At 37.4% G+C, this 24,986-nt stretch overlaps 1 protein-coding gene across 2 annotated transcripts in view; it reads left to right on the top strand.

The window, feature by feature from the left end:
- The first annotated feature begins 429 nt into the window (after positions 1-429).
- commd10 (COMM domain containing 10) overlaps positions 430-24,986 on the top strand; it is a 68,552-nt gene continuing 43,995 nt past the window's right edge. For both annotated transcript variants that reach the window (XM_028034842.1, XM_028034843.1), the window contains exons 1-5: positions 430-574; positions 1,899-1,989; positions 2,558-2,668; positions 3,872-4,027; positions 6,559-6,669. In XM_028034842.1, coding sequence (XP_027890643.1) covers positions 546-574; positions 1,899-1,989; positions 2,558-2,668; positions 3,872-4,027; positions 6,559-6,669 — 498 coding nt within the window. In that variant the 5' untranslated portion in view covers positions 430-545. The remainder of the gene's footprint in view (positions 575-1,898; positions 1,990-2,557; positions 2,669-3,871; positions 4,028-6,558; positions 6,670-24,986) is intronic.

Raw genomic sequence — 24,986 nt, 5'->3', positions numbered from 1 at the left:
ACCCAAGTTATACGGCTCAAAGGTAATGATACCAAATCCTGAGGAAATAATTTCAGATTTTAAAGACATTGATAAATAAATCTGAGATATTTTCTCTATTCTCACTATTGTGGCATTTAGCATTTACACTAGGTTTGGTAATGCTAACTGACCTAAAACGAGAAATTTGGCTAATTTAACTTCAAATGTGAATGTGTTATTCGGTGTATGTAAACTTCTGGTTTTATCTTTAAATAGAATTCTATCATAATCCATATTATGGATTATTCTGACGACGTACCGGCTAAATAATCTCAAACGATAGCTAAAAACTGTTTTGGTAATTGCACGAATTAAAATGAAAATGTACAGGCGCAGAAGCAAAATCCGTTTGCGCTTAAACCGCTGATGGAAACGTTGCTCACACAATTTGTCCCTCGTGCATTCCGTAGACCCACTACTCTCACGTGATCCGTCTTGTGACAACCGGAAGCAGGAACAATAACATCAGCGTTAGGATGCTTCTACAGCTGTGATAGTTTTTATTTGGATAAATTAACGCAAACATGACTTCCATCATAAAGGAAACGCAAAGGTGGGCTCGGTTCTGTTTTCTTTAAACGCAGATCAATTTTAGTGGCACAAAATCAGCATGTTGCATCCTAACCGGCCTTTGTTTATGCCGTAATTTTAACTCTTTTTTTTTTCTTTTTTTAAATCCTTGAATCTATATCGTCAAGTAAATATTTGAGTTACTTATTTGTGTTTCAATGAACATACATTGTGTATCGACTCGATGCATCTGTTCTGAAGCCAACCTGAACTGATTTTTTTTGTTTTGTTAAGAAAGGCTTTCAAATTTATAAACCCCAAAAAGTTCAGTTTTAAATCTTAAATTCTCATATGTGTTTGAAGAATTTGACAAATCAGTTGTTGCTTTACCAAAACATCCACCACACAAATGTAACACAAATGAGCTTTTTGGTTAATTCATAAAGTAATTGTGATGGATGAAGAGTGTAAGTTTCTCAGAATTAGCCCAAGTTTGCTTACGAATCAATAAATTGCATGAAAGCAAAACTTATTGCTGGAAGTGTATTTATTTCTAGAGCCCCACTGATGTGTGTTTCTAGGCAGTGTTAATATCTAAAAATTATGGCAGCCAATGGAGGATATCACACTCTCATTATTTTGTATTTTATTCACAGCATTTCTTTTCAGAGCTTGAAAAATCTAAATAGATTATTTAACTTAAAGCAACAACTCTTTCTGCTTCTGTGCTTTCAAATAAGTTGTGTTGGATGACATTTATGGTCTCCATTATGTTTAGAGTTCTGCTCAGATCCCCACAAAACAATGAAGAATCCTATTGCAAAGGATTGTTTGAAGTGCAATAATAACTGGCTAATATATTCCAATTGTTATACAGCTTTATTTCACATGCTAAGTTAATATTTGTCTCACATAAGCAGATTATGTTCTCGTAGTGCTGTAAAATATTATTTAAAAACAAAGCTGAGTTGGGGTTTTCAACCAGTTGAGAGGCAATGAATACATCAGGCAGTATTTGTGCATTATTCTGTGCTCCATACAAAGAAAGAAACTTCCACTCACTCCTTCACATTTTCTAGAATCTTATTTCAAGGACTTCAAACTGAACATTATGGAGAAAAATCTGGATGGTTTCTCTGATGTTAACATGTTAAAGCCTTCATAGTGGTAACATGCTTAGTCTCAGTCATAAATGTTGTTATCATGGTCAAAATAGGAGGAATACCCCATCAATGCATGATGTTTCTATTGTGTCACAACTTCACCTGGAAAAAATGTTGTTGTATCGTTATTAATTAGTCAATAAAGAACTCGTAGTCTTAATGATCTGATCATCATTAACATCTTAACATCTTTTCTTTAAACAGCATTAAAGAAGCAGTGAACTTCATCAACACAGTTGACGTGAACAAGTTCTCCAGGCTTCTCTCTCGCATCATACAAAAGCTTCATGTGAAGGTACAAACACTACATGGTGACATGTGAACCAATCACAAGAGCACAAAGCTTTTACATCAAAGCTGGTGTCTGTATAGCAGTAGGCAGAGTTTAAACACTGTTTGACTTGAATCATTTTACATGGTTGCCAATGTTTTCTTCCAAAAAACAGGAAAAATCTGTTTCAAGTGCTAAAGGAAGACTATATGCTATTTGTTTTATTATACTGTGTAATGCTACAGACTTAATGTGTACCTTTTGCAGAAAATTCACTTTTTTAAAATGTTTTTTTTTTTTAGGATTTTTGTGTGCTTCTCTTTGCTAGAATAGGACTGTCTTATCACTCTGTGATTTGTTTTATTTTTGTTACATTTTGTCAAATTACTTTTAAACTTTCAGGTTAAGCTCAACTTAATACAACTTTGATCTTTGATTTCTTCAAGTCTCCTTATAAAATTGTTGAATGCTAACACTGACACGTTGTTGTCAAAGAGAAGAAAGTTTGTCACATTTGTTCCACCTGTCAAATTAGTAAATATTAATGAGAATGTTTAAAATTGTCACTGCCATTGTTTTCTTTTCTTTACAGGGGGAACGAACATTCAGTGAAGAAGAGGAGGAAAAGCTGCAGGCTGCTCTGACCTTGGATAAACATGCTCTTGACTTGGTCCTGGAGACGACTGCCTTTATTCTGGAACAGGTGGGAGGAGGACATCCTGAGAAAATAGATCAGAGTTTAATTGAGTTTTTATTGAAAGTATAATTTTATTGAAATGGAACTGTTTTTTTAATATCTTGTGCTCCTATTTTTGATAAAAGATCTCAAACATAAAGAAAAACATTCGCAAAGCAGATTTATTGATCTATTTTTTACTTGCTCAGATTTTCTTATGTACTTAATGATACCGTCACAAAGACTCATTCTGATCAGCCACATGCATGCAAAACTTAAAGGAGTAATATGTTGGAAAATGCGGAAAATGCACACTTAGAATATAAGACATTTCCAGAAAAAGTGTATTCTTATATTTGGATAATGTTCAGAGCTCGTTATTTCCAGCAGGGGTCACTGTTGTGTTGCAAATGCATTGTTTTGTTATATTGATTTTATTTATACCCTACTTGTGATTATACTCCCTCCATATTAGTAGACATTTTTAAAGAAGTTTGGCCTTCATGGTGAGGTCAGGCTGCTGCTCTTAGCTGCGGTACTCTATCTGGATTTTTTTTGTATATTTCTCTTCTTTTAAATCTTACTCCCTAAGTGTGGCAGCAAAATAAAAATGGTCTCCCATCCAACCTTGTGTGTCACACTGCCAGCAGTTTTAGTTTTTTTTTAAAATTATTTTTCTGACTGGAGATATAGACAAGTTTAGACAAACGGCTTCTCTCTTTTAGCAATTTTCTGGCTTTGGACATTAACCTGAAATGTAATTTATTTGAATTGCACCTTCATTTGAATTTTTTCATAATGCAAGGGGGTGAATGGTTGATAAAAATCTGTCCTTTAGTGTCATGTGATGCTTGTATCAGAAAGTCATAGGTTACTCATTTAAAAGATAAAACTATAAAAATGCTTTCATTGTTTGTACTATAAATACATTTTTCCTAACATGCTTCCTGACTAATTCAATCTGCTCAAAACACAGGTTGTCCTGAAGTATGCGACTACGACAAAAGATATAATTATTTTCTTGACTTTTTTTTACACATTTTTACCAGTATTGGGACTAAAACGGTACATTTAAAAATATAATTTAACAGTGTTTCAACTTAATTTGATTTATTTTATTGTATTTTGCTTTGTTTTAATTTAAATTAGTGTATTTAAATAGAATTATGTAATTCTATTAAATAAATTATTTAACTGTTTTTTAAATGACTTCTTTCTGCCTTCTCGTAGGCAGTGTATCACAGCATAAAGCCGGCCTCTCTGCAGCAGCAGCTGGAGGAGATCCATCTAAACTCCGATAAGGCTGAGGTGTTTTCTCAGGCCTGGGCCTCTGCTGGACCGGAGCTGGTGGAAAAACTGAAGCGCAACATCTTTGCTCCTAAGAAGGTAGGCCCAGATACAAGGTGCAAGATTATTTTTTTCAGGTATTTTTGTAGACAGGCTGACAAATGTTTCTCACCAGCCTCTAAGAGTGCAAAAACGTAGAAAAGTGCAAAGAAAATGACATGAGTGCAAATTTATCACATCTAAAACCTGTTGTTAGCTTTAAAAACAACACAGGAGTCTCAGTAGTGCAGACGTCCTGCTACTGGCTGAATTCTTTGCCACTGTTTGTTTCAAATCTTGCACCAGTTGTAACATTGAAACTTTAGGCTTCTTTCTCTCTGCTCCTTCATCAAAGAGTGACACTTCAAACGGCCTTTCCCTTCAAGGGACAAGATCTAACACCGAGGAAATAAACAGCATGTAGACATTAGGCTGGAGTTGGTGTTGCTGTCACGCTTTCAGATGTCTCACCTGCCTCTGTCTCATAAGTCATCTCTCCCTCCTCTGTGAATTAGTAAGTCGCAGACGGTGACAGCGACCAATTCTCTAGAGGCCATCTGCTGCTGCTGTGACTTTGAGCAATAATTTACATATATATCAACCACACAGGGCAGCTGACAAGTGTATGTTTCCTCTCATGCACTTTTAAAAAAAAAATCTAAAGTAGGTTCTGGTCTTAAACAATTTGAAGAACTTGAAGATAATAAATATTACCACCAGCATTTTGTATTGATCAATGATGCTTTGTGATTTCCTACAAATTGGCCATCAGGTTGACGATTAAACAGTAAGGTGTGAAAATTGTTTATTTTAATCCTCTAAATTTCCTTTTAAAGAGGAAGTTGTGTCACCTTGCCCTGAAGACATCTTGGTCATAACCTAAAACATTTCCCTTTCAACTAAAGGGCATTTTAGGTTATTTTTTCTCCCCATTATTAGAATATTTTATGAGAAAAAGTGAAAATTACAGTTAGATTAATGAGTGGATTTGGGAGGTTGAACTCATAATTTAAATGCAGTTGTGTCACAGTCCATAAATCAAAGCATGACAAAAATGCAGATAACCATGAGCAATCGCTTAAATATGGAAATCTTGCTTCAGAACCTTAGCTAGTATGAATAAATGCAACCATACATGTCCAGGTTTGTCACCTGTTTTTCTTATACAGTGCAAATTAATACTGAAAGTCATCTCAGAGTCTTTAGCTGAGAAAGTAAACTAAATCAGGTTTTAGTGCTTTTTCATTTTACTGCTAAACTCCTGGAAGAGCCAGACTTAATAAATAAAAGTCATTGAGGTATGTGAGAACAGGATTGGAAATTTTATTATCAGTCAGAAAAATTCCATTTGAAATGTGTTTTGTCAAATATAGCTCCATGCAGTAAGGCAGAGCTGGATAAATTGTCCAAATCAGCTTATGTGTTTATCTCCATTTTAATTTTGCATGTCTCCAAGTGGATTTATATCCATACCCTGAAATAAAAATGGCTACCATAATGACATCGTGATGCGCCAGTTGTGAATAATGTGGCTGCTCTAGCTCACAGCTGTCCTCTGATCCTGTGGAAGGAGCCCAACTCAATAAGTCACTCACAGTTTATTATTATGGCCTCCGTCTGAATCGTAAAACACTTAGATGTCCTGCCTTGACTCGGTGCTGCTAATCTATCATGCTGCATCAGCTGACTGATGAACCACCTTTGTGTAAATCAACCAAACCAGAGCAGAGAGAGGCTAGGAATGGTATGACAAGGTTTTTTTTTTTATTCCTACCTTTAACAGACTAGCTGAAAAGAAAAAATGATCCATTGCCAAAGTTTTAACCTGAAGTTGGTAGAAAATGTTTATGATTAACAATATAGCCATCTGTAATAACTGCTGCTGACAATCATAAGCATGAATAGGTATAGGGCAGTTATCAAGATGAGGGTACAAATGTTTTAAAAAACTTTCATCTTCTCATTTTAAAGACTTTACTACGGTTTAAAGTCTTTGTAACAAATGCTGGCTTGTTTGGAGCTTTTTCTGTCTCTATGCTGCATATAGTGTCTCTGTTATAATGCCAGGTATCTTGTAATGCAAGAAACATCTAATTTATTTCAAAACCTTTTGCTACATTTGTGATATTTATGCTGAACAATTCAACTTAGAAATAAATTAAATACATGTAACAAAGTTAAAAAGTTTAAAAGCTCTCATGTGCACAACCTGAAGGTAGAAGTCTTAACAGTTTGTATCCAGCATATGTGCGTTCTGCAGAGATGATAGTTATCCTTTCCCTGACCCCAGACCTGTTGAAGTTCTGGATGTAGGGAAGGTCACCCCTGATGATCCTTTCTGCCGACCTCTGTTGTTTGTTTCGTTCTGGACCTGTCCTGTTTTATGAATGAGACAGACAGCACAGTGATGGGCGACCACAGAGCAGAATAAATACTGACCATCAAACAGGATTTATGTCACGTTATACGTAGAAAAAGGAATTACAGGAAAGATTTTATCTATTCACATTTAATTGTCTTGAGCCTTTATTAAACTGAAGTGTGAGAGATATATGTTCAAATTATAAACTGGCATAATTTATATTTTTAAGCTGGACTATGTCAGCTGGCAGCTGAACCTGCAGATGGCCCAGTCCAGCCAGGCTCGTATGAAGTGTCCCAGTGCCGTCCTGCAGCTGGGGGTCCGAAATGAAGATTCTGAGGTATGAGCTCCTAAAAACGTGACCCACATGACCGCTCTTTTGTTTCTGTGCTTTGGTTATACTTGCATATATCTACTGTAAACCAAAACAACCAAAACTGTCAGTGTGAAGTGCTTATCAGACTGGTGTCTTTTGTGGATGCCAAACAAAAATCATTTCCAGTCTGTCTGTTCTCTCTGCTAATTGATGGTAATCCCAGAGCTGCCTGTCTTGACTTAAAGAGAGTCTGACATCTGGCTCCAGAGTAACTGTGGTGTAAAGAGCAGAGATCAGGGAGCTTGTTATCTGAAACCTTCAGGGTGTTTTCGTTCTCTCGAGAGATTCACTTTGTAGCTAAAAATGGACAGTACGTAATATTTACTGTGCATGTCTGTCCTATGAACTTCTTTACAAATATTTTGTTCTTTCTCATTTGTTTTTAATACTCTTAATGTCTTTAATTCATATATCTAAGCAATACTTTGGGCTGTCATTTTAGAAAACATGCAAATATGATGTCATGCAAAGACATTTTTTAAAATCTTGTTTCTGTTTATTTTTTCCCATTGTGTTTTTAATTGGTAAGAGATTTAGTTTCCCCTTCACATTTATCTGTTGTTCTTCTGGGAGGTAAAAAAAAAAGGGAACTCGATTATTGTTGGCACTTTTAATTGGAATCTTTTGTTTACACTTGATGCTTTGATTCTCTTATAACGTCAAACACTTATCATGGCGCTGTTAATACTCCAATAAACAGCTGAATTGTGTTCTGAAGTCTGTGGAGGACCATTGTTTGATGTCATGGATGCTGAAATCCTTAGTTAGCTTTAGCCTCGACTGGGTTGGTGTTTATCTTCTTAGCCTGGATGCTGTTGTTCCAGTTGAATAGTTAAGTGTTTTCCCTGCTCGCTTCTTTGGATTCTTTGCCCCAAGACGATGCTGACTTAGCTTAAACTTGTAATAAGGCATGACATATTCAAATTTTTACCATGTTTAATTGGAGCCTGAAGGTGAAAAATGGGATGAAAATACTGTTTATGTTTATCTCTATGAAAGAAAGAGTTTTTAAATAGACATTTTGAACTAGATTCTTCTGTTTTTCTCTAGGCTTTCAAAGGAAACATTAATTTATTTAAATCCATTTACTTTTTTGATTCTTGGTGGAGAAATCTGGGTGGGCTAAAACCAAGCCCTGCCAAAAGTTAAAGGAGAAAACTTCAGAAATGTGCTTCCGTTACGTGCCTGCAGGGGGCACTGTTGTTTCACAGGTTTAAAAACATCCTCCTCAGAAGCAATGACACGGATAGGACCCTTCTGACTGAGATGATGCAAATGAACTTTTTTTTTCTTTTGCACTTTTTAAAAATCTGACTTCTTGGTGTTTTCTGAGTCAAACATCTTTTTAACTCCTGTTAAAAATTTCTCTTCGCAACTTCTGGTTCGGCAAGGCGTTTGCAACAACTGAGAGGTTTAGTTCCAAGTGTGATTACCACACAGGTTAAACACCCTGGCTGCTGCTAATTGTCTAAAAGAGAGGGGGAGCTGCTAATTGGAGAATATACAAAATTAAAAGGTGATGAGTAAAGATGTGACGAGACATGCAAGTGAAAGAGGATGTGAAAACAACTTGGAAAAAGGAAAGAGGTTATGAAATCGTAAAGATGAAGAGAAGGAAGGAGCGAAAGGCAAGACTGGTACTCTAGATTTTATTGATTGCTGTGGAAGCTAAGTGGAGAGTTAGACACTCCTGCATCTAACCAGCCTCCTACTTTATTAGAACTCTCCCTGAAGAGCAGAGGAGGAGGAGAACTGCCAGAGCATCTCATATCTCTTTCCTCCAATCAATTTGTGCTATTCAACGCATCACGAGTGGCGTGCATAAGGTGTTAGAAAGAATACAGAAACTAAAAGGACCTTAGAGTTCAGGATAATCCCCTCTGCCTTTAAAATACAGTGCTTTGCAAAACATTTTCCTCTGTTTTTTCAATTAAATCATTAAGGTCTCACAATCAGGCCTTAATGTTTTAAGAATGAGGTAGTTTAAATATTCTCATAAAGAGTGATGGAGATATTAATCCATACAGGTGGGATGTAAAACCTGACTTTTTTTCTCCAGTGTCCTTGATAAACAGTCTGATGTGAGCAGTGGAGGTATAGGATCCAGGGGAGGGTGAAAAGAAGGGTAAAATAACAAAGGAAGATGATGGATTGATAACACGAAGATCACAGTGGGGGAAAAAGATGAATTTGAAGCAAGTGAGAATTTGTTAAAATCTATCCTCCAGTTCCCCTTCGGGTACATGAAGCGCTTATGGTAATACCAGATGTCTACATGGAAAGCCTCAGGGAGTTTGATTTTTTAGCTGTTAATGAAATGCAGTTTCCTTTTCATCAGTGTGCAACAACAAACATGATTTTGTTTTATCTGTGTTACAGCAGAGTGTTGTTGGATTTCAATCCTGACTACAGAAACCTTGATTTTATTGTTTTTCATCACAAACACATGGTTACTGAAGTTTCTGATTCTGAGATCTGTTGTCAGTTTAGATTTGTTTTTACGTGGCGGATGCTGTGCTTCAAAACACACTGCTGCAACCGCTGGTGGTTTATGAAATTTAGGAGAGACGGCTGCTCGAACTCAGAGCCCGAAGTCTCAAGTACCTTGTCTTGTTGGTACTTGAGGCGGATAGACGGACTGGGGCCTCGTCTGAAGAAATGCAAATGCAAAAAGTTAAATATCTTGATCTACTAGGTAATCTGCATCTCAACTCTTGGCTGTGGTTATAAAATCTGGATCATCCTGAAAAAGTACAAGATAACTAAGGTGAGAGAAGCTCAGAGTAAAGTTGCACCTCCATTGAAAGTAGTTGGCTAAGGTGGTTGGGACATCTGATCAGGATGCTGCTTGTTTAGAGGTTTGTTTAGAGGTTTTCCAAGCATCTCTCATTGTGAGAAGACCTGAAATGCTTTCTGACTTGGGCGTGTCTGAGAATCCCCCAGCCACCAAAACTAACTGGAGATGTCTGGGTTTCCCTTATACATGTTTTACTTCTGTGACTTGACTTTGGATCAGTAAAAGAAGATTGATGGAATCATAGTTGTTTCTTTCTGTAAAATTTCCACCAAATATAAGTGCAACAAACAACTTAACAAAATATATATACAGAAATATACAGTTCGGTCACAAACACCCAATCAGAGCCAGGTGGGTGGGTCTTAGCGCTTTCAATCAGGCTTGTGTACATGGTTCTCAGCCCCCCCCCCCCCCCCCCCCCCTTGCTCTCTGCTATGCAAGGGGGGGGGATTTGCTACAGCAAATCCACCACAGCAGAGCCTGATACATGCTCAGGCTAGTTAGCATGGCAACCGATGATGGTGGAAAAACTTTTTTTTAATAGCACTTTGAGTAGCATGTACATGTGCATGATTGACAGCACTAAGACCCTCCTCCTAGCTGTGATTGGTTGTTTCTGACCAGGAGTGGTATATTTCTGCAGATGGCAGCAAGACCAAATTTTTTTCTCAACCACAAGGGAGAAAGCAAAGGAGTTTGATTTCTTTCTCAGATTTTCTGTCTTATGTTATATTTTCTCAACATAGTGACACTTTTAGTCTGTTAGTGACTGTGCCAGTGTTTTTAAAAAAAAAAAAAAGTTTGATTTGACTAAAATTAAACTGTAAGTATTAATTCACTTACGTTTTTCCTCATTGTCTCTTGAACATTTGACTTCTTGGTATTGTTGAGTATTGAACTCTGCTTAGACAGATTCTGGGACTGTTGGTCAATTTCATGGTGGAAATGATAAACATCCTTTTGGGATTCTATGTCTTTTAAATGTGGCCTTGCAGATCAAAATACATTGAAAACGGGCAAATGCTAGCGAAGAAGGTGCAGGATATTGCAGATTAATCTGTTCTATATATTGTCATTATAAAGATCTGGATATTAATTAGGTTAAAAGCGACATGAGCCGCTCTAATGCAGTTGCTCTACTGGAATATAATTTTGTGGAACTAAAGTGAGGTTCTTATTAAACAGATCTTAGCAACTGCATTGTGCCATTTTTAATGCCTTTAGAACAATAGTTTTATGACAAATATAATTGTATGTAGCACAAGAGATTTAGCATTTTTTCATAATGTGGAGACAAAGATGTAATATGAGCACAGGCTGAGGCTAACAGGTCACTCACAAATCCATATATCTCATAACCTCTTGAGGACAATTATTCTTTTTATTCCCCAGAGGGTTGAAGACATAAATCTAGAAAGTGTTTTGCATCAGCTTTTGCTTTGGTGAGTCTAAAAGTTTAAAATCAGTCACTGGCTTTATGACCTTTTCTCCTTTATCTTTTGGTTTTAAAGTGAACTTCTTATCAACCCCTCCCCCCCGCGGTGGTGACATTTATACAACAGACTGTTCACCTACAAAGTAACCATGGCAGATTTCAATATTTATTTATTTTGAAACATGCAAGGCCACAAAGGCACATTGAACTAATGAGCTAATATAGTTTCTACATGCTGGCAGAGACCTCAAGGGATTTCTTTAGTTAATAACTTCAGACAGACTTGATGGCGGTTGATAACACAGAACTCCCTCGTTCAAAACTCAATTTGAAGACAAATCCTGGGTTTCTTTCCCTACTGATTTTCTTCATTAATCTGGTGGCACATTTAATCAATACTTGTTTTTATTTTTTTTATTTTGTTTGGATGGAGTAAACACTCGGTTCACATAGCACTCTCCAAACCGAATGGCAGCCTAGGCAAAAGCATGTAAAAAATCCATGAATTAAGGTTTGTTTTGAAGTAGCATAACAGAAAAACAAAGCAAACATTTAATTTGGATATATGTGCTCATCCAGATAGAAAAGACAAAATAACCAGCCATGCAAGTCAGGCAAATATGTGTAGCTTTTTATCAGTACAACTACTAGAAAACAGGCAACTTGTCAATATTGTCAGCTGAACTGTAATGAAATAGTTGAGAAAACAGGAACTGGAAAAAACAAGTCTGTTCTACCATCACAAACATAAAGCTGTGTGGTTTAATAAATGATAGATAGCAAATACCATCATCTCTGGCACTTCAAGCCGGGGATGTTTCCAACTCAGGGCTGCCTGTAAATACTGTTTATATATTCGACAATGTTCCTGTAACCAAAAATAAAACCGTAAAGCAGTTTCACAGAAATATAAATGTATACCATAAACTAAATGTTTTTATGTAGAACAACAAAAAGCCACAAACATATTACTGATGCAAATAAATACCTAAATAGAAGGGTCCTTAATGGGTCTTTTTAATCCAGAACTTTAGGCCAAATGAACTTGAAAAATTGTTCAGAAAATTAGCCTCCTGAAATCCCCATGGTCCCTACAACTAAATACAGAAAACTTGGTGATAAGGGTGCTTAAGGACTGACCCAGGACTTAGGATTGTCTAGAGATTGTTCAAAGAGGAATGGCCATAACTCAATTTCTCTGCATGTTCCAACCTTGTGAAATGTTAGTGGCTATTGTGTGCTGACAAAATTGACAAAAGTCCTTCAAGCGCATAATGCCCACTATCTTAAGATCCTGAGTGTTGAGGGATAAACTCTGAAAAAAATCTTGACATGAGGGAAAAATACAACTTTCACTACAACCAAGAATCCATCAGGGAAAAATCCCGTAGATGTTGTCTGTACTCAGAATAAATGTTTAGGATAATATGATCCTGCAGAATGTCTGAAAACTTCCAGGTGTTGTGAAACAGATAGGACTTACACTAAGCCACATCATCTCCACTCCAGGATGATGAGCTCGAGTAGAAAACAGATGACACAAATCCACAGGGCTCAAAACCCAAGAACACCATCTCCTACGTGTAGGAATGAGGAAGGAGCAGACATGCTGAAACACACATCAGGATCTTTTGTCAGGCTCTGCTGCACAAGCATAAAATAGAGGGTCAAATAACAATAGTAATTTACAAATCTGTCTTCATTTTAGACTTACTTCTGCTCCACCTGATACCCATGATAAAATGTTTTACTGCCTATTGGACAACAAGTAAACATTTAGGTCCATATTGATGTCAAATATTTTCTCTATGAACACATTTTTTAAATTTATATAATGCATAACTGATTGATAATTATAGATATTTTGGGTTTTCAGTAGCTGTAACCCTTGGCCTTTAAAATCAACAGGAAAAAAATCTAAATATATCTCTGTGTTATGAATCTATGAATTATGAATTCCACTTTTTGAGCTGAATTGCTTAAATAAAGACTTTTTGGATACTCTTCTAATTCCTTGAGATTTATCTGAAACGTATTTCATGCAATTCTATGATAAATGTCTTTATAGAACCTGGGAGGGTGGAAAAAATAGTTTCTCTGTTCCCTCTCTGCCCTGTTGCGATACTGCAATAGTTCAGTGAGCTTTCAGAAAGATTTTGACTTTAAGGACAGCACCTGCAGCACTCTTTTCTGATTTCTCAATAGCTGAGTACCTGTTAGCATCACAGAAGCTGAGAGGTAAATTGTTCTCATTCAAACATAAGTGCATCTATGTTTTCAGGAGGACCATTTTTCTGTCAGATCTGTTAAGAGTTGCATCAATGTAGTGTTGCGTTATTCTACCTTAGTTCAAGCACTCATGGACTTGGTTTGTTTAGTCATCCTAACATAGAAAACAAATGGTGCCCCTGGATTGGCAGACGCTAGCCAACTGGTATTGTGCTTAGGTATTTCAGCTTCCCAAGATGCAGTTTCTTCGGAATATTTTAGAATTAATCTACAAACGAATCTGCGAATAGGCTGTTTTCTCTGCAAATAATTAGGAGTCACGTTTCAAAGAAAAATCTGTGATAGGTGAATCTATAAATACTGAACCGTGAATAGATGGAGGTTCACTGCTTATGAACAAAAGTTTCTTAATTATCTCACTTAGCAAAGAGAAATAATTTTGGCTATCCTATCTTACCTTGAACAATAATAGTTTCATTGAATATATTGTGAACAAAAATTACTCATGTCCATTTTTAGGCAGTGTATCTAAACGTCCAGTTTCAACGGAATGAGATCATATTGAGTTTTCTTCTTCTTCTCCACTCCAAATTACAACACAGACTAAGTTGTGGAAACCTACTTGTTGTTTTTGTAGTTATCAAAGAATCAAGCATGAAAGACTGCTTTTTTTTCTTCTGATACTATTTTTCCCTTATTGTTGCTTACACCATGAGTGCTGTAATCATGGAAGAACGGAAGCCCTTTGTTCAAAAGCAAACAACAAGCCAAAGTCTCACACTTGACGCACAGTTTGAGCCCCCCGAGTGAAGCCTGTGACTTTACTTATTAACGCTGCATGACTAGGAGTGCAATTAAGCCTTGCCTCTTTTAACTTTGAACGAGGAGGTGCTGTGATCAGCGTCTTCCCAAACATCCCTTCTTGCCTCACGTGTCTCTGTCAAACCAGCACAACTTTGATCGCAACTCTAAGCTGTTCACTCTCCTGACGAGTTACGTAAAGCACCGTTCCTGCCTCCTACACGCTGCCGGCGCGCGCACCGCGTCAAACGAACGCGCCTGGATCCAACCCTCTTTCCCTTTGTCGTCTCGGGGATTACATGACCCAATCGATATATTGGAGAGGCTCAGATGTAAATAGCGCCGAGTTCAGATCCGTCTGTCCGAGCCACCCACCAGCCTGGAAGCACAAAAGCAGCTTTGTGTCGGCCTCTACTTGTCTTGCTCTACATGTCCCAGGATGCTTTGTTGCTTTGTCTGCACATCTTTTTAAGGAGTCTCTCTCCATCTCTCTCTGTCTCTTTATCCAGCTCTCCCTCGGCCTTCTACTTTCCCACTGGTGATTTGTTTTGTTTTGTTTTTTTTTTTCCTGTGGGATTTGGGATCCCATTCATGGAGCGTACATTGTTCAGTTCTTATCCATTCCAGTGGATGGGCCCCGGCAGGCAGAATGGGTGACTGTGGGCGCCCTCCTCTCTCTCTCCACCACCCCACTCTGTGCTTCTTGCCATACCATGATGTCATGGCTCTTATCCCCTCCAGGGGTACCCATTGATTTTTCTCTCGCCATTACACACTCCCTATATCTCCCCTTTCCACCTCTTCTACACCCCCCCCCCCCCCCCCCCCCCACCAACCCTCAATCCTGCACTCCTTTTTATCCTCAGCCAGTCACTTTCTCAAATTCTTTAGCCTCTCAATAGGCGCCTGGGGGATTTGGGGATGTTTGGATGTTGTTTAGCACACCCACGCTACATGCTTGACACCCAGATAGGCAGTTGCCATCAACGTTGCCAACTGCAACTCGCTGTTCAATCTTATCTGTTTAACGTACCCCCCACTTTTTTATTTTTATATTTCCCACTCTTGTGACCGGCTTGTCTGTTTTTCTGATTCACACTATTTGTGAAGTAATCATTAATCTCTCTCCCTCCGCCTGGGCCTGTTCATACTGAGGTTGCCATTTTGCCAGAGTTTTACAGTAAAAGGAAAATAATTTCAGTCGTTTTTTGTGTTGCCATTTATTTTAGAGAGGCTGCTCTGCCTCTTGGCTGAACTGCGCCGGGATGAGAAATCTATTTCAGTTTAAACAAGAGGCGCTGATTACACAAGTGCAGAGCCAAATCACATCCATTCATAGTAGCGAAAGTTTTCTGACAGCCATGAACGGGGTGAAAAGGCTGTTTTTTCCCCCCTTTTCTTTTCAAATGCCCAATTTGGTAATAATCTAGACATATTATCACGTCATGAAGCAGGGTGTTGTATTAGTCTCGCAGTTTCTCTTTTCTTTGGTCGCTTCCAAGTTATCTTTGTTCACCTTCATTCTACTATGAAGAGACATAAAAGAAATATGAGCATGTAAGCTACAGACCTCTTTGCTGCCTGAAATAATGACCTTAATGGATAGGTTGGAGCTTGGTAGTGTTGTCATCCGACATTCAATGTTACAGCAGAGAGAGCTTCGTGTGCCTGTATCAACAAATTGTCACCAGTGTCAATCTGGACGACCAGTCTGTAGTAATTCCAGTAACTGTAGTGTTGAAAGGAAAAACGTTGCTTTTTAAAATAGTCTCAAGGTTCATAGCTGAGTGTTTACCTGAAGTGTAAGGGCAGAGGGCACATGGAAAATACAGGCAATATGAAGTCTACACCAAATAAAATAGCTACATAAAAAAAAAATCTGAACACTTTCACCTTCAATTTGATCCTGTACTCTATACAACTCAACAGGCTACATTTGTTTTCAAGGAAAAAACATCTAAAACTATGTGGTTGTAGAAATGTGCAGTGAAAAGGGAGGCAATGAAAAAAATATGTTTAGTAAAGAAACTGTAAAGTCCAAAATCCAAAAATCAAGAACAATTAGCAGGAAACTGAGATAACTCCAAAATCTAGAAGCATAAACGACGACAGTAGACAGTGGAGCCGATAATGGACAACAGGATGAACCAAGCAGTGACTGAAAGAACCAAAGGGGAATATCTTCTGAGGAGAGACGATGAGTGGAACAAGAGACAGATGGAGACTAATTAACCGGAAGGGGAGTAGCGGAAAGAGGAAACTAGAAAACAGAAAGATGGAGGAATCTAATTGAATGAAAGGAAGAACAGAAAGTAAACACACAATGATCAGAAACTGGAGAACATTACACAAACAGAACGTTATCCAACATGAGAGACTCAAAACAGATACAGGAAAGACAGGAAGTAAAGAAAAAATCCAGGAGAAAGGCTAAAAACCTTCCTCATAAATCACACATTGCTTCTTTCTTTCATGATTTAACATATGTATGTTTGTATTAAGCAAAGAGACAAACTCATCTAAAGTCTAAGTACAAGATGACAAACTAATAGAAAAAATAGCTCAATAAATAGTTTAGTATGTAGGCTTCAAAGTCCCTTGTGTTTCAGGATGAGCTGAATTAGCAAATAAAAAAACATCATTGTCTATTTAAGCTGTATATAAACTTTTCCTCAGTCCTAATCTTTTCGTCTCTCACAAACGTACATTTTCAGCCCCCTCACTGTCCCTCCTTGTGCATGGGAGAGACAGAGTCTACATACCAAAAGGGGAAAAGGGGGCTGCCTCGGTAATCGTCCAGCTCTGTCACAGAAAGGGAGAAATCTCCCTGTCCAGTTGAGACTACTCCCCATTTCTGTAACAGCCTTGACAAACCTTCTGCCCTCTGCAGTACATTAAAAAGGCCTACTGTTCCAAAATGTTGACCTTGGCTGAGGAGGTTAAGTGAGTCCTGCTCCTTCTTTCCTTCTTTTGGCACACCGAGGATAGTTAGTTTACCTCCTAAGATTACTGCTGCATTTTTATATTTAATCCACCCCCCACACACTTAGAAGATTAAAATTTGACACCTCTTTTTTTTTAACTTTCTGTTTCTGTCCCAGTGCCATGTTGTAAGCAGATTCAGAGGTGACTGCAAAGTTTGAAAGAAGAAACTTACATTTTGACTTGAAAAACACTGACTAGTGCCAGAAACAAAAGTAGGAATATCTAAACTTAGACTTTCACTACCCAAACATTTCAAAGATCCTTTGATGGAACAACTTCTTTTTCCCTGCCCTGTTGGATACATTACAGAGTTTGGCAACAGAGACTGGTAAATGACATGACAGTCTCTGTTTCTCCATAACAGGGAACAATTGGCTGCCACCAACATAATCGTCTTGTCATGGCTCACTAACAGCTCGTGTTTCTTAGCTTGTTTGTGTTGGCACTTCAGTTGAGGGTGTCTTAGTTTTCCTTGGCCTTCTGCATTAATCTCTCAGATCTGAAGGCTCCTAAAGGCGAGTCTTTCCTGGTTACAGTGACATGCTGAGATTGAATTTACTGGATGGGTAAACATAATTTATATCTTGGGTATATCTTGGGTTATGTGATAAAACAGTCCCAGTATTTTATTTTTTTTTATCCTTTTGACTTTAAAATGTTTTATTTCTTGAAATCACAAATATAGAACCCGAGGATGAGTAACTGTGAGACTGATTTGTTGTATATTTATTTTGGAAGCGAATAAAGCTCAAGAATTTGTGTGTTGTCCATTTGTTTTTTCAGTGTTTTTCAATAAAACACTTTGCACAAAATAGTCTAGAGCGTCATGGTCGTTCTGCTTAACAGAAATTATCTGCTGCAATTTGTGGTGATTTGTTCTATCTTAGTGGGTGTTTCAGTTTTGCTACTTTAATTATTTCTGCTAATGCATTATTATTTGAATTATTTATGTAAATACTTATCTATTATTGAGATTTTTTAAACATTGCATAAAAAAACCCTTAAGTTTACGTGTGGATTCTTGCACCCAAGAAGCTCTGCTTTCTTCATTTGTGTTACCCTGTGTGGAATATAATTAACCCCTGAATTATTCATACACCTGTTATCAGTTCAAATAGTTTTCAGTTATGAAAACTATTTTAGTTGGTTCTGATGTGCAAATCAGTCTGAGATTTGTACTGGACCAGGAGGGAGTTATGAGACTTTTCATTCAGGCCACAACAGTTGAAATGGTCATAGGTTAAGTGCAATCATTTAATTTAATTGCTTTTTTGTAAAGATCTTTGTCACTGTGGAGAAAAAGCTACATGTACCGGTACTTATCTACTTGAAGTGTCATGGCACAATGTGGATTTTCTGTTCTTGTTTGGAATAAATATTAATTGAAATGAATGAAAATTAAATGCAGTTGCATGTCTTTGTTATCCTTTTAAAATTAGAGTAAAAGTACATTATGACTGTATTTCAGTCAAAATAACAGAGAGCAAAAAGTCTACCGTAACTGCAGCCTATGATGTACAGGAATCTTACATTTATTATTCTGTACATACCAAAAGGATGCCTGTTCAAATTCACTGCACATGTAAGTAAGCACTTAAGAACTCATCTGTGGACAAATAAGAAAATGCTTCATTTTATTTTATGTTTTCTCTTACTTTGTGATTCCTGGGCAGAAGATTGCCACTGATAAAAATAATGTAAAAAAAAACACAAAACTGTTCATCTCTTTGCAAGTGAGCAAAGTTTAAAAAATGAACACATACTTGTAAAAAATTCTCATAATCATCAAGCCTTGAGTTTTCTTTTGACTTATTGACTGAAAATTTAGGGAAAACTCTGCTATAGGACATCTTTACAATATTTAAGATGCCGCCTTTGTCGGTTAAGACATATTGTTTAAGAAAATATTAATAAAGTCTAATATTAATAAATATCTAAGCCTTAAGCCTTTTCTATGTTAAGATTTTTTTGGATGTTGCCATAAACTGAGTTTTAGGAGGTGAAAGACTTGCGTGGAGGCAGGTAGTGAGTGGATAAGTTGTCCACAGAGGCTGAGGTTTCTCCAGCCAATGATAAACTGCCAGCAGTCATTCCAGTTCAGGGATCAGCAGTTTGTAGGTGCCTAAAGTGATTTGTCTTCTTTTCAATGTTTGCAGCATCCATCTAAGCAGTGTGGGAGGTGAGAATACAACGGTGAAAGCACCAGGTTCTATTTCCAGACGTGTAATCTTTTTTCCCTGGTTAGGTGCCATTCAGATATAATATGCCATACATGTTACTTTGAATAATCCAATCCATGATTTTATTGTTAGTTTAGGTTGTCTTGCTCTGCTTTTTTTTTTTTAATATTATTGTCTCTTTACTTCCTCTCCTGGTTGTTGTTTTTCCTTACCATTTTCTCAATCCCTCATGCTTACAGGATAAATATTTAATATTAATAAATTCCTTCGTTCAGCAAATAAACAGCAAGATTCTCTGCAGGCATTTAGTCCTACAGGGAGGTGAAAAGCCTATATTATACAAGAAGAATCAATTATAGTTTATGGTTTTTCAGAAGTTTGTAGTTACTGCGTTTAAATAACTGGTGTGTGCCCAGTTTTTATTCTCGCTGCTGTGCAAATTTACAGAACATTACTTTCACTGTAACACTCTGAGCCGTTTCCTTTATCTCCAACCTTGTGTAGCTCCCATTGTTTTCACTCAACAGAATGAATGAGCTGAGCAGCACTGTGCGCACTTTGAGCTATTTTTGGCTACTCGAAAGGATGAGTCACAGTAACATATGAATAGATAAGGAACGATCCTTTCACAATTTGCAAATATGCTCCTTCTTCCATTCCCCGGTTTTCATTCCCGCATCTCCTGTCACTCCTCTAACTTTTCTCTTTATGTAAATATTTTTTCTCTCTGCGTTCTTCCGCCATTGTTTTTTGACATCCTAATAAACACAAAACCATCTGTCTCGCTGATTTGTCTGCATGATGATTGCAGCAAGCATTACTTTGACATCAACATTTTGTAAACACAAAAAAAGTCCCATCTATCTCATGCTATTGTCGTCATGTTGCGTGTTAATTACAGCACATGCGTGTCCCTGCAGGGGTGAAGTTGTTAAATCTGGGACTCATGGGAGTAAGTGTCAGGTAAGCCTGATGGTCCAGAGACTCAACAGAGGTGGAAATGCGCCCCAGCAGTATATGAAGTCTAATTATCTATGTAATGCTCCTGACAATGACACATGGTGTTAACGTTACAAGCAGCCCTCTGCTTTCTCTAGAAAAGGGCAAGTTAGGTCTGTAGTGAAAAATCAAGTTTGGTTCATGTATTTTTCAGAGCTGGATAAGTGTTGAACAAACTGGTGCATAAAATAAACACATCAGTGGATCCCTACGTATTTGTGGCTCAGGATTTGAGGATGCACCTACTCACGAATTTTCTTTAGAGCTAACACCTGGAATTATTCCTGGAAAATTTGCCTGTTCCGAAATTTTTTCGTAGGGCGTATCTAAAATATTCAAAAGGAGAAGCAGCTTGGGAAATGCCATAATACTACTTGACACATTATTGCCTAGCATTTGCAAATCAGCCAATCGAGGAGTGCCACTAATTTTCCTTGGTGCAGATTTATTGTACCTCCAAGAGTGGCGATAGAGAAGACTGCAGATGTTAGCTTCTGTGGTAATGCTAAGACAGTTTCTGTGTGCAAACTATCTTACTTTGCATATTAAGGTACATTTTGTGTTTGAAATATTAAAATAGGCAGTTATAAACATTCTTGGAGGATGTGTTGTGTATTTCAGTTATTCACAGGCAGGACCAGGGGTCAACTGCACTCTGATTCTCGTTGTTGGGTTGAGAATATGTTGCCAAAGTCTTGTTGTTATGCTGCATAATTATGCATTCATAGCTTCTTGTTTTCACTGTCTTTGTGAACGCTCACTCTAAACTCTTTATTTTAATGGAGGCTAAAATATTCAGCAGTTTCGTGTAGTGAAACGATCCAATGGACCTTATTCAGAACATGATGAGAAGAAAACCATTTTTTGACAGGTTCTGTTTTCCATCAACTGAATAGCAATTATACAGTGGCTAACCGCTGCTAAAATGTCAGGAATCTCATTTCCGCTGCTTGTATCTGAGACCTAGTTCTTTTGGTGATGACCCAAACTTCATGACAGTAGGTGAGAGTCAGCACACAGAGGACCAACGTCTCCGCTTTTGAGGAGCTGATCTCATCCCAGCCGCCTCACTCCCTGCTGCAAACCTCCCCTATGCATTCTGTAGGTGCCAGCACAACCACATCATCAGCAAAGACAAAATCCGCTGATCCCCAAACCAGACTTTGTTGGCTGCCCCTACAAATTCTGTCCATATAAGTTATGAACTGGATTGGTGACGAAGGGCAGCCTAGTTGAAGTTCAACATGTGCCAGGAAAAGGTTCAACTTTGAAGCAAAACAATCTCATCATACAGAAATATCAGTCAGGAGAAGGCTACATATGTCTTCCAAAGCCTTGTGGGAGAATATATCATGGTTTGAGAAAACTATAGTTGAACGTTTGACAACATTTTCCAAAACTGGAACTTCAATATTACCAACAGAGCACCACACCCACAGAGGAACATGGTGGTGGCAGCAACATGATCTAGAGTTTTTTTCCTCGTCAGGTAGATGAAATCATAAACAGTTAAATTGCAATCTGTTTTGACAGCTAGAAAGCTTAAGATGAGGAATTATATTTATGGCCGTGAGTCTAAGGATACATCAAAAACAACAAAATAATAGTTACACCGAATAAAAATTTGTTTTTACAGTGATGCAACCAAGACATTGATGCTTTTTGATAATTTCTTCTCCAATAAATGTGTTTTCAAATAAATTGTAAGGCATAAACAGGACAAAACCATTAAATAATTTGTCATATTCTCAAAGCGGGGCATGTTAACAGAGGTGTATAGGTATGATTTCATTATTGACCAAAATACTTGCTAATATTGATAATCTTAAATAACAATGATAGTAAAAATGATGTACTAAGATGCAAAATATTACTTTTAGCCAATGTCATGACAATATCTACACAAAATGTAACAAAAATTGTTTCGATATGGCATTTTAAAAAGTTTTTATTAGATTGCCAGTATCTTAATTCCCCCTTCATTTGTCTGAAAGCATATTTTGGATAACACTTCTTTGCGCGCAAATTAACGTTAACTTTGACTTCTTGGCGGCGCAGCAGGAAAACAACCCTCAACACACAACAGGTATAAATGTTTCATCTTTCTCCCTGACAATGATTTGAGCTGGAGTTTCTAAATATTGCATGAATGTCCTCCTTGTGAGCACGGGCTGATTGAAGGTGTGTGTCTCAACAAAATAAATGTGGGACAGAGTTGAAAGAGCCTTTGTTTCTGCGTAGACAGGAATGAGTCATATGCAAACCTGTTTACAAGTCTGCTTGTCTGTTTCTTGATAATGTGGGTCAGAGAAAATCCATCAGGGCGTTGAGGAAGAGAAACAGAAGGAAGAACAAGACCCCATTGTCCACACACATTCTTTTTGCTATCACAGCCTGAAATGTCTCAATACCTTCCTGTCCTGTACATATATAATGTAAATATATTTTGTTTGCAGTATTGCAGCCTTGCCAGCACTCCTGTAGCATGTCAGATTGAAACCACTGCTCTTTGTTTTGAGCTCTTGCTATGAATTATACATGCAGGAGAATGCTCTCTTTTTTAGGCTTGGCAAACACTTGGACTTTGAAGCATATGGCGACATATGACAATAATTCTTATAGGAACCACCACTACCACAAATTTGGATGAAATTGTGTACGAAGCCACTCCTGAATAATAGAGAAATATCAGGCAAAGCCTTCACTTAGGCCTCTGTCAAACCCGTGAAACGAGTTTCTTTTTGTAGATAATATTCTGACAGCTTTTCCATCACCCACTCTGCTCCAGATACATACAGATACATGTTTTCTTTTGTTGCGTCGACTGCTGCTGTCAGATCAAAACTCAGTGCAACCACACACATACGTTTTTGTTACAGACACTTGTCTCAGAACAAGAACACCAGCATACTGTACTTCCATGATAATCACCATCTTCACAGTTACATCAGCCCTTAGGGAAAAACCTTTCTTGTTGTGTTCTTCAGTCTTTTCAGAGCTCAACTATAGAAAAACCTCTTACACAATCTCAGCAGGCTCTTTCTCGTAAACTAGGACATGATTCATGTTTTTGCATCTGCTGGGATGTTGGTGTGTATCTGTGTGTATTCTCTTTCTACTGTTGCTGTGTCAATAATATATGTGGGTGGATTGATGTTTGCCTGAAATTTGGCTAAAAAGAAGAAGAAAACTGCAGAGGTTCCCTACCAAGAGACAAAAGCATTGAAATAACAAGAGAACAAACACTGATGAAAATCAAAGTTTGCTTTGATTTGTACCAATATGTACGTACTTCATATTGCCAGATGAACTTAATTGTCTTTACAAACCCTTCCTTAACTTACCTTTTCCATCAATACCAGCATGACACTCATAAATGGAGAACCTTAAGGTTGTGGTTTTGATGGACTCAACTGAACCTGCATGTTTTATTTTGCTTTAAAGAAATGTTGCTGGTCCAACCATAATTCAAAAACATAACATTTAGCCTAAGAAGGTTATTAGAAGGTTAGAGGTTATTTTACTGTATTTTTCTAAAAACATTTTCTTCACTTAGATTTTTTTCAGTTTTTTAAGCAGAATTGGTCAGAATATATGTGAATGTATATATATATGAAAAAAGTTTGAAAGTCATTTATTATGGTGTGAATTTTTGTTGAATTTTAACAAGGGTGTGTACACTTTTGAGATCCACTGTTAAACATAAGAAAAACTAAAATCTAATTACATTGATCTGACTATAACTGATGTGGAGCTTCTTCAAAAATCGTAATTATGGATGCAAGTGTGATGAATTTGTTTAAAAATGCACCCAGGTGACTTTTCTGCTAATACAGATAGATGTTTCCTACAAAAAGTGTCAAAGCAAGAGGATATGCAATTTTTTAACAGAGGCTTTGGGACCATAAAATAAAACATCGATACGACACTGAGCAGAAGTCATTGCTACTAGCTTTTCAAGTTTTACTCTTTTGTTTTTTAAATTAATGTGCGGCTTTTGGTTTAACAGAAGCATTTCTTGGAGCATGATGAATAACCGTTTTTCAATTAGGTGCTGTCCTTTTGAATGTCTTCGCAGACTGATTAATGGTAAGTGTTTCTTCCAGTGGAAACATTCATACTCTGTAGGTCATTAGCCGACCCTGATCTGTTGCTTCACGGCAACTGTTTTCCTAAATAACATAGGAGGAGCATAAGGAGAATAGAGGAGAAGGCATTTTACTTATCATCTCCTTGTCAGATCTTTATAACTGCAGTGCTCAGTTACACTGCCATTCTTAGAGGCAAGCTTTTCTGTTTGGATCACTTTAGTTGTAGGAAGAGGGAGGAAAATAAAGAGCTTCTCCATCAATTCACATAATATTTTTTTAAATCTATGGAAAGGAAAGAAAAAATACAAAGATGGATGCTTTGTTCAAATTTAAAAAACCAAATAGTCATGTTTACTGTCGCGTTGGCATCCTAGACAGGATGGAGCCTCAGTCATTGTCTGGTACTGCTAAACGTGTGGGTGGAAGTAGGTGGTGCAAGCTTCTGCTATGCTTTGAGTTGGTTTGGATGGAGCCAGTTTACAGATTGGAGAGGCATTAAAGAACACAAAAACAAAACGATAAAAAGCCTCTTACGATTTAAGCAGATAAGTTTGCAGTAATCAAAGCCTGCACCCATGTAACCAAGCTCAATTCCCCTGAGCTACAGCCTTCATGCTAAGGTTAGGCAGATAGGTCCAGATTAGCTCGGGGACAATGAAGGGAAATGTTTGTCCAAAATATAGCAAAAGAGATGAGATATCGCTGCAGATATATGCAGAGAATAAAGGAAAACCTGTTGTTTGTTGTGGTTTCATTTGGTTATT

The sequence above is a fragment of the Xiphophorus couchianus genome, chromosome 12 (genome assembly GCF_001444195.1).
Source record: "Xiphophorus couchianus chromosome 12, X_couchianus-1.0, whole genome shotgun sequence".
Lineage (NCBI taxonomy): Eukaryota > Metazoa > Chordata > Actinopteri > Cyprinodontiformes > Poeciliidae > Xiphophorus > Xiphophorus couchianus.
The sequence above is the reverse complement of the archived record's forward strand: the minus strand, read 5'-3'. Positions and strand labels throughout refer to the sequence as shown.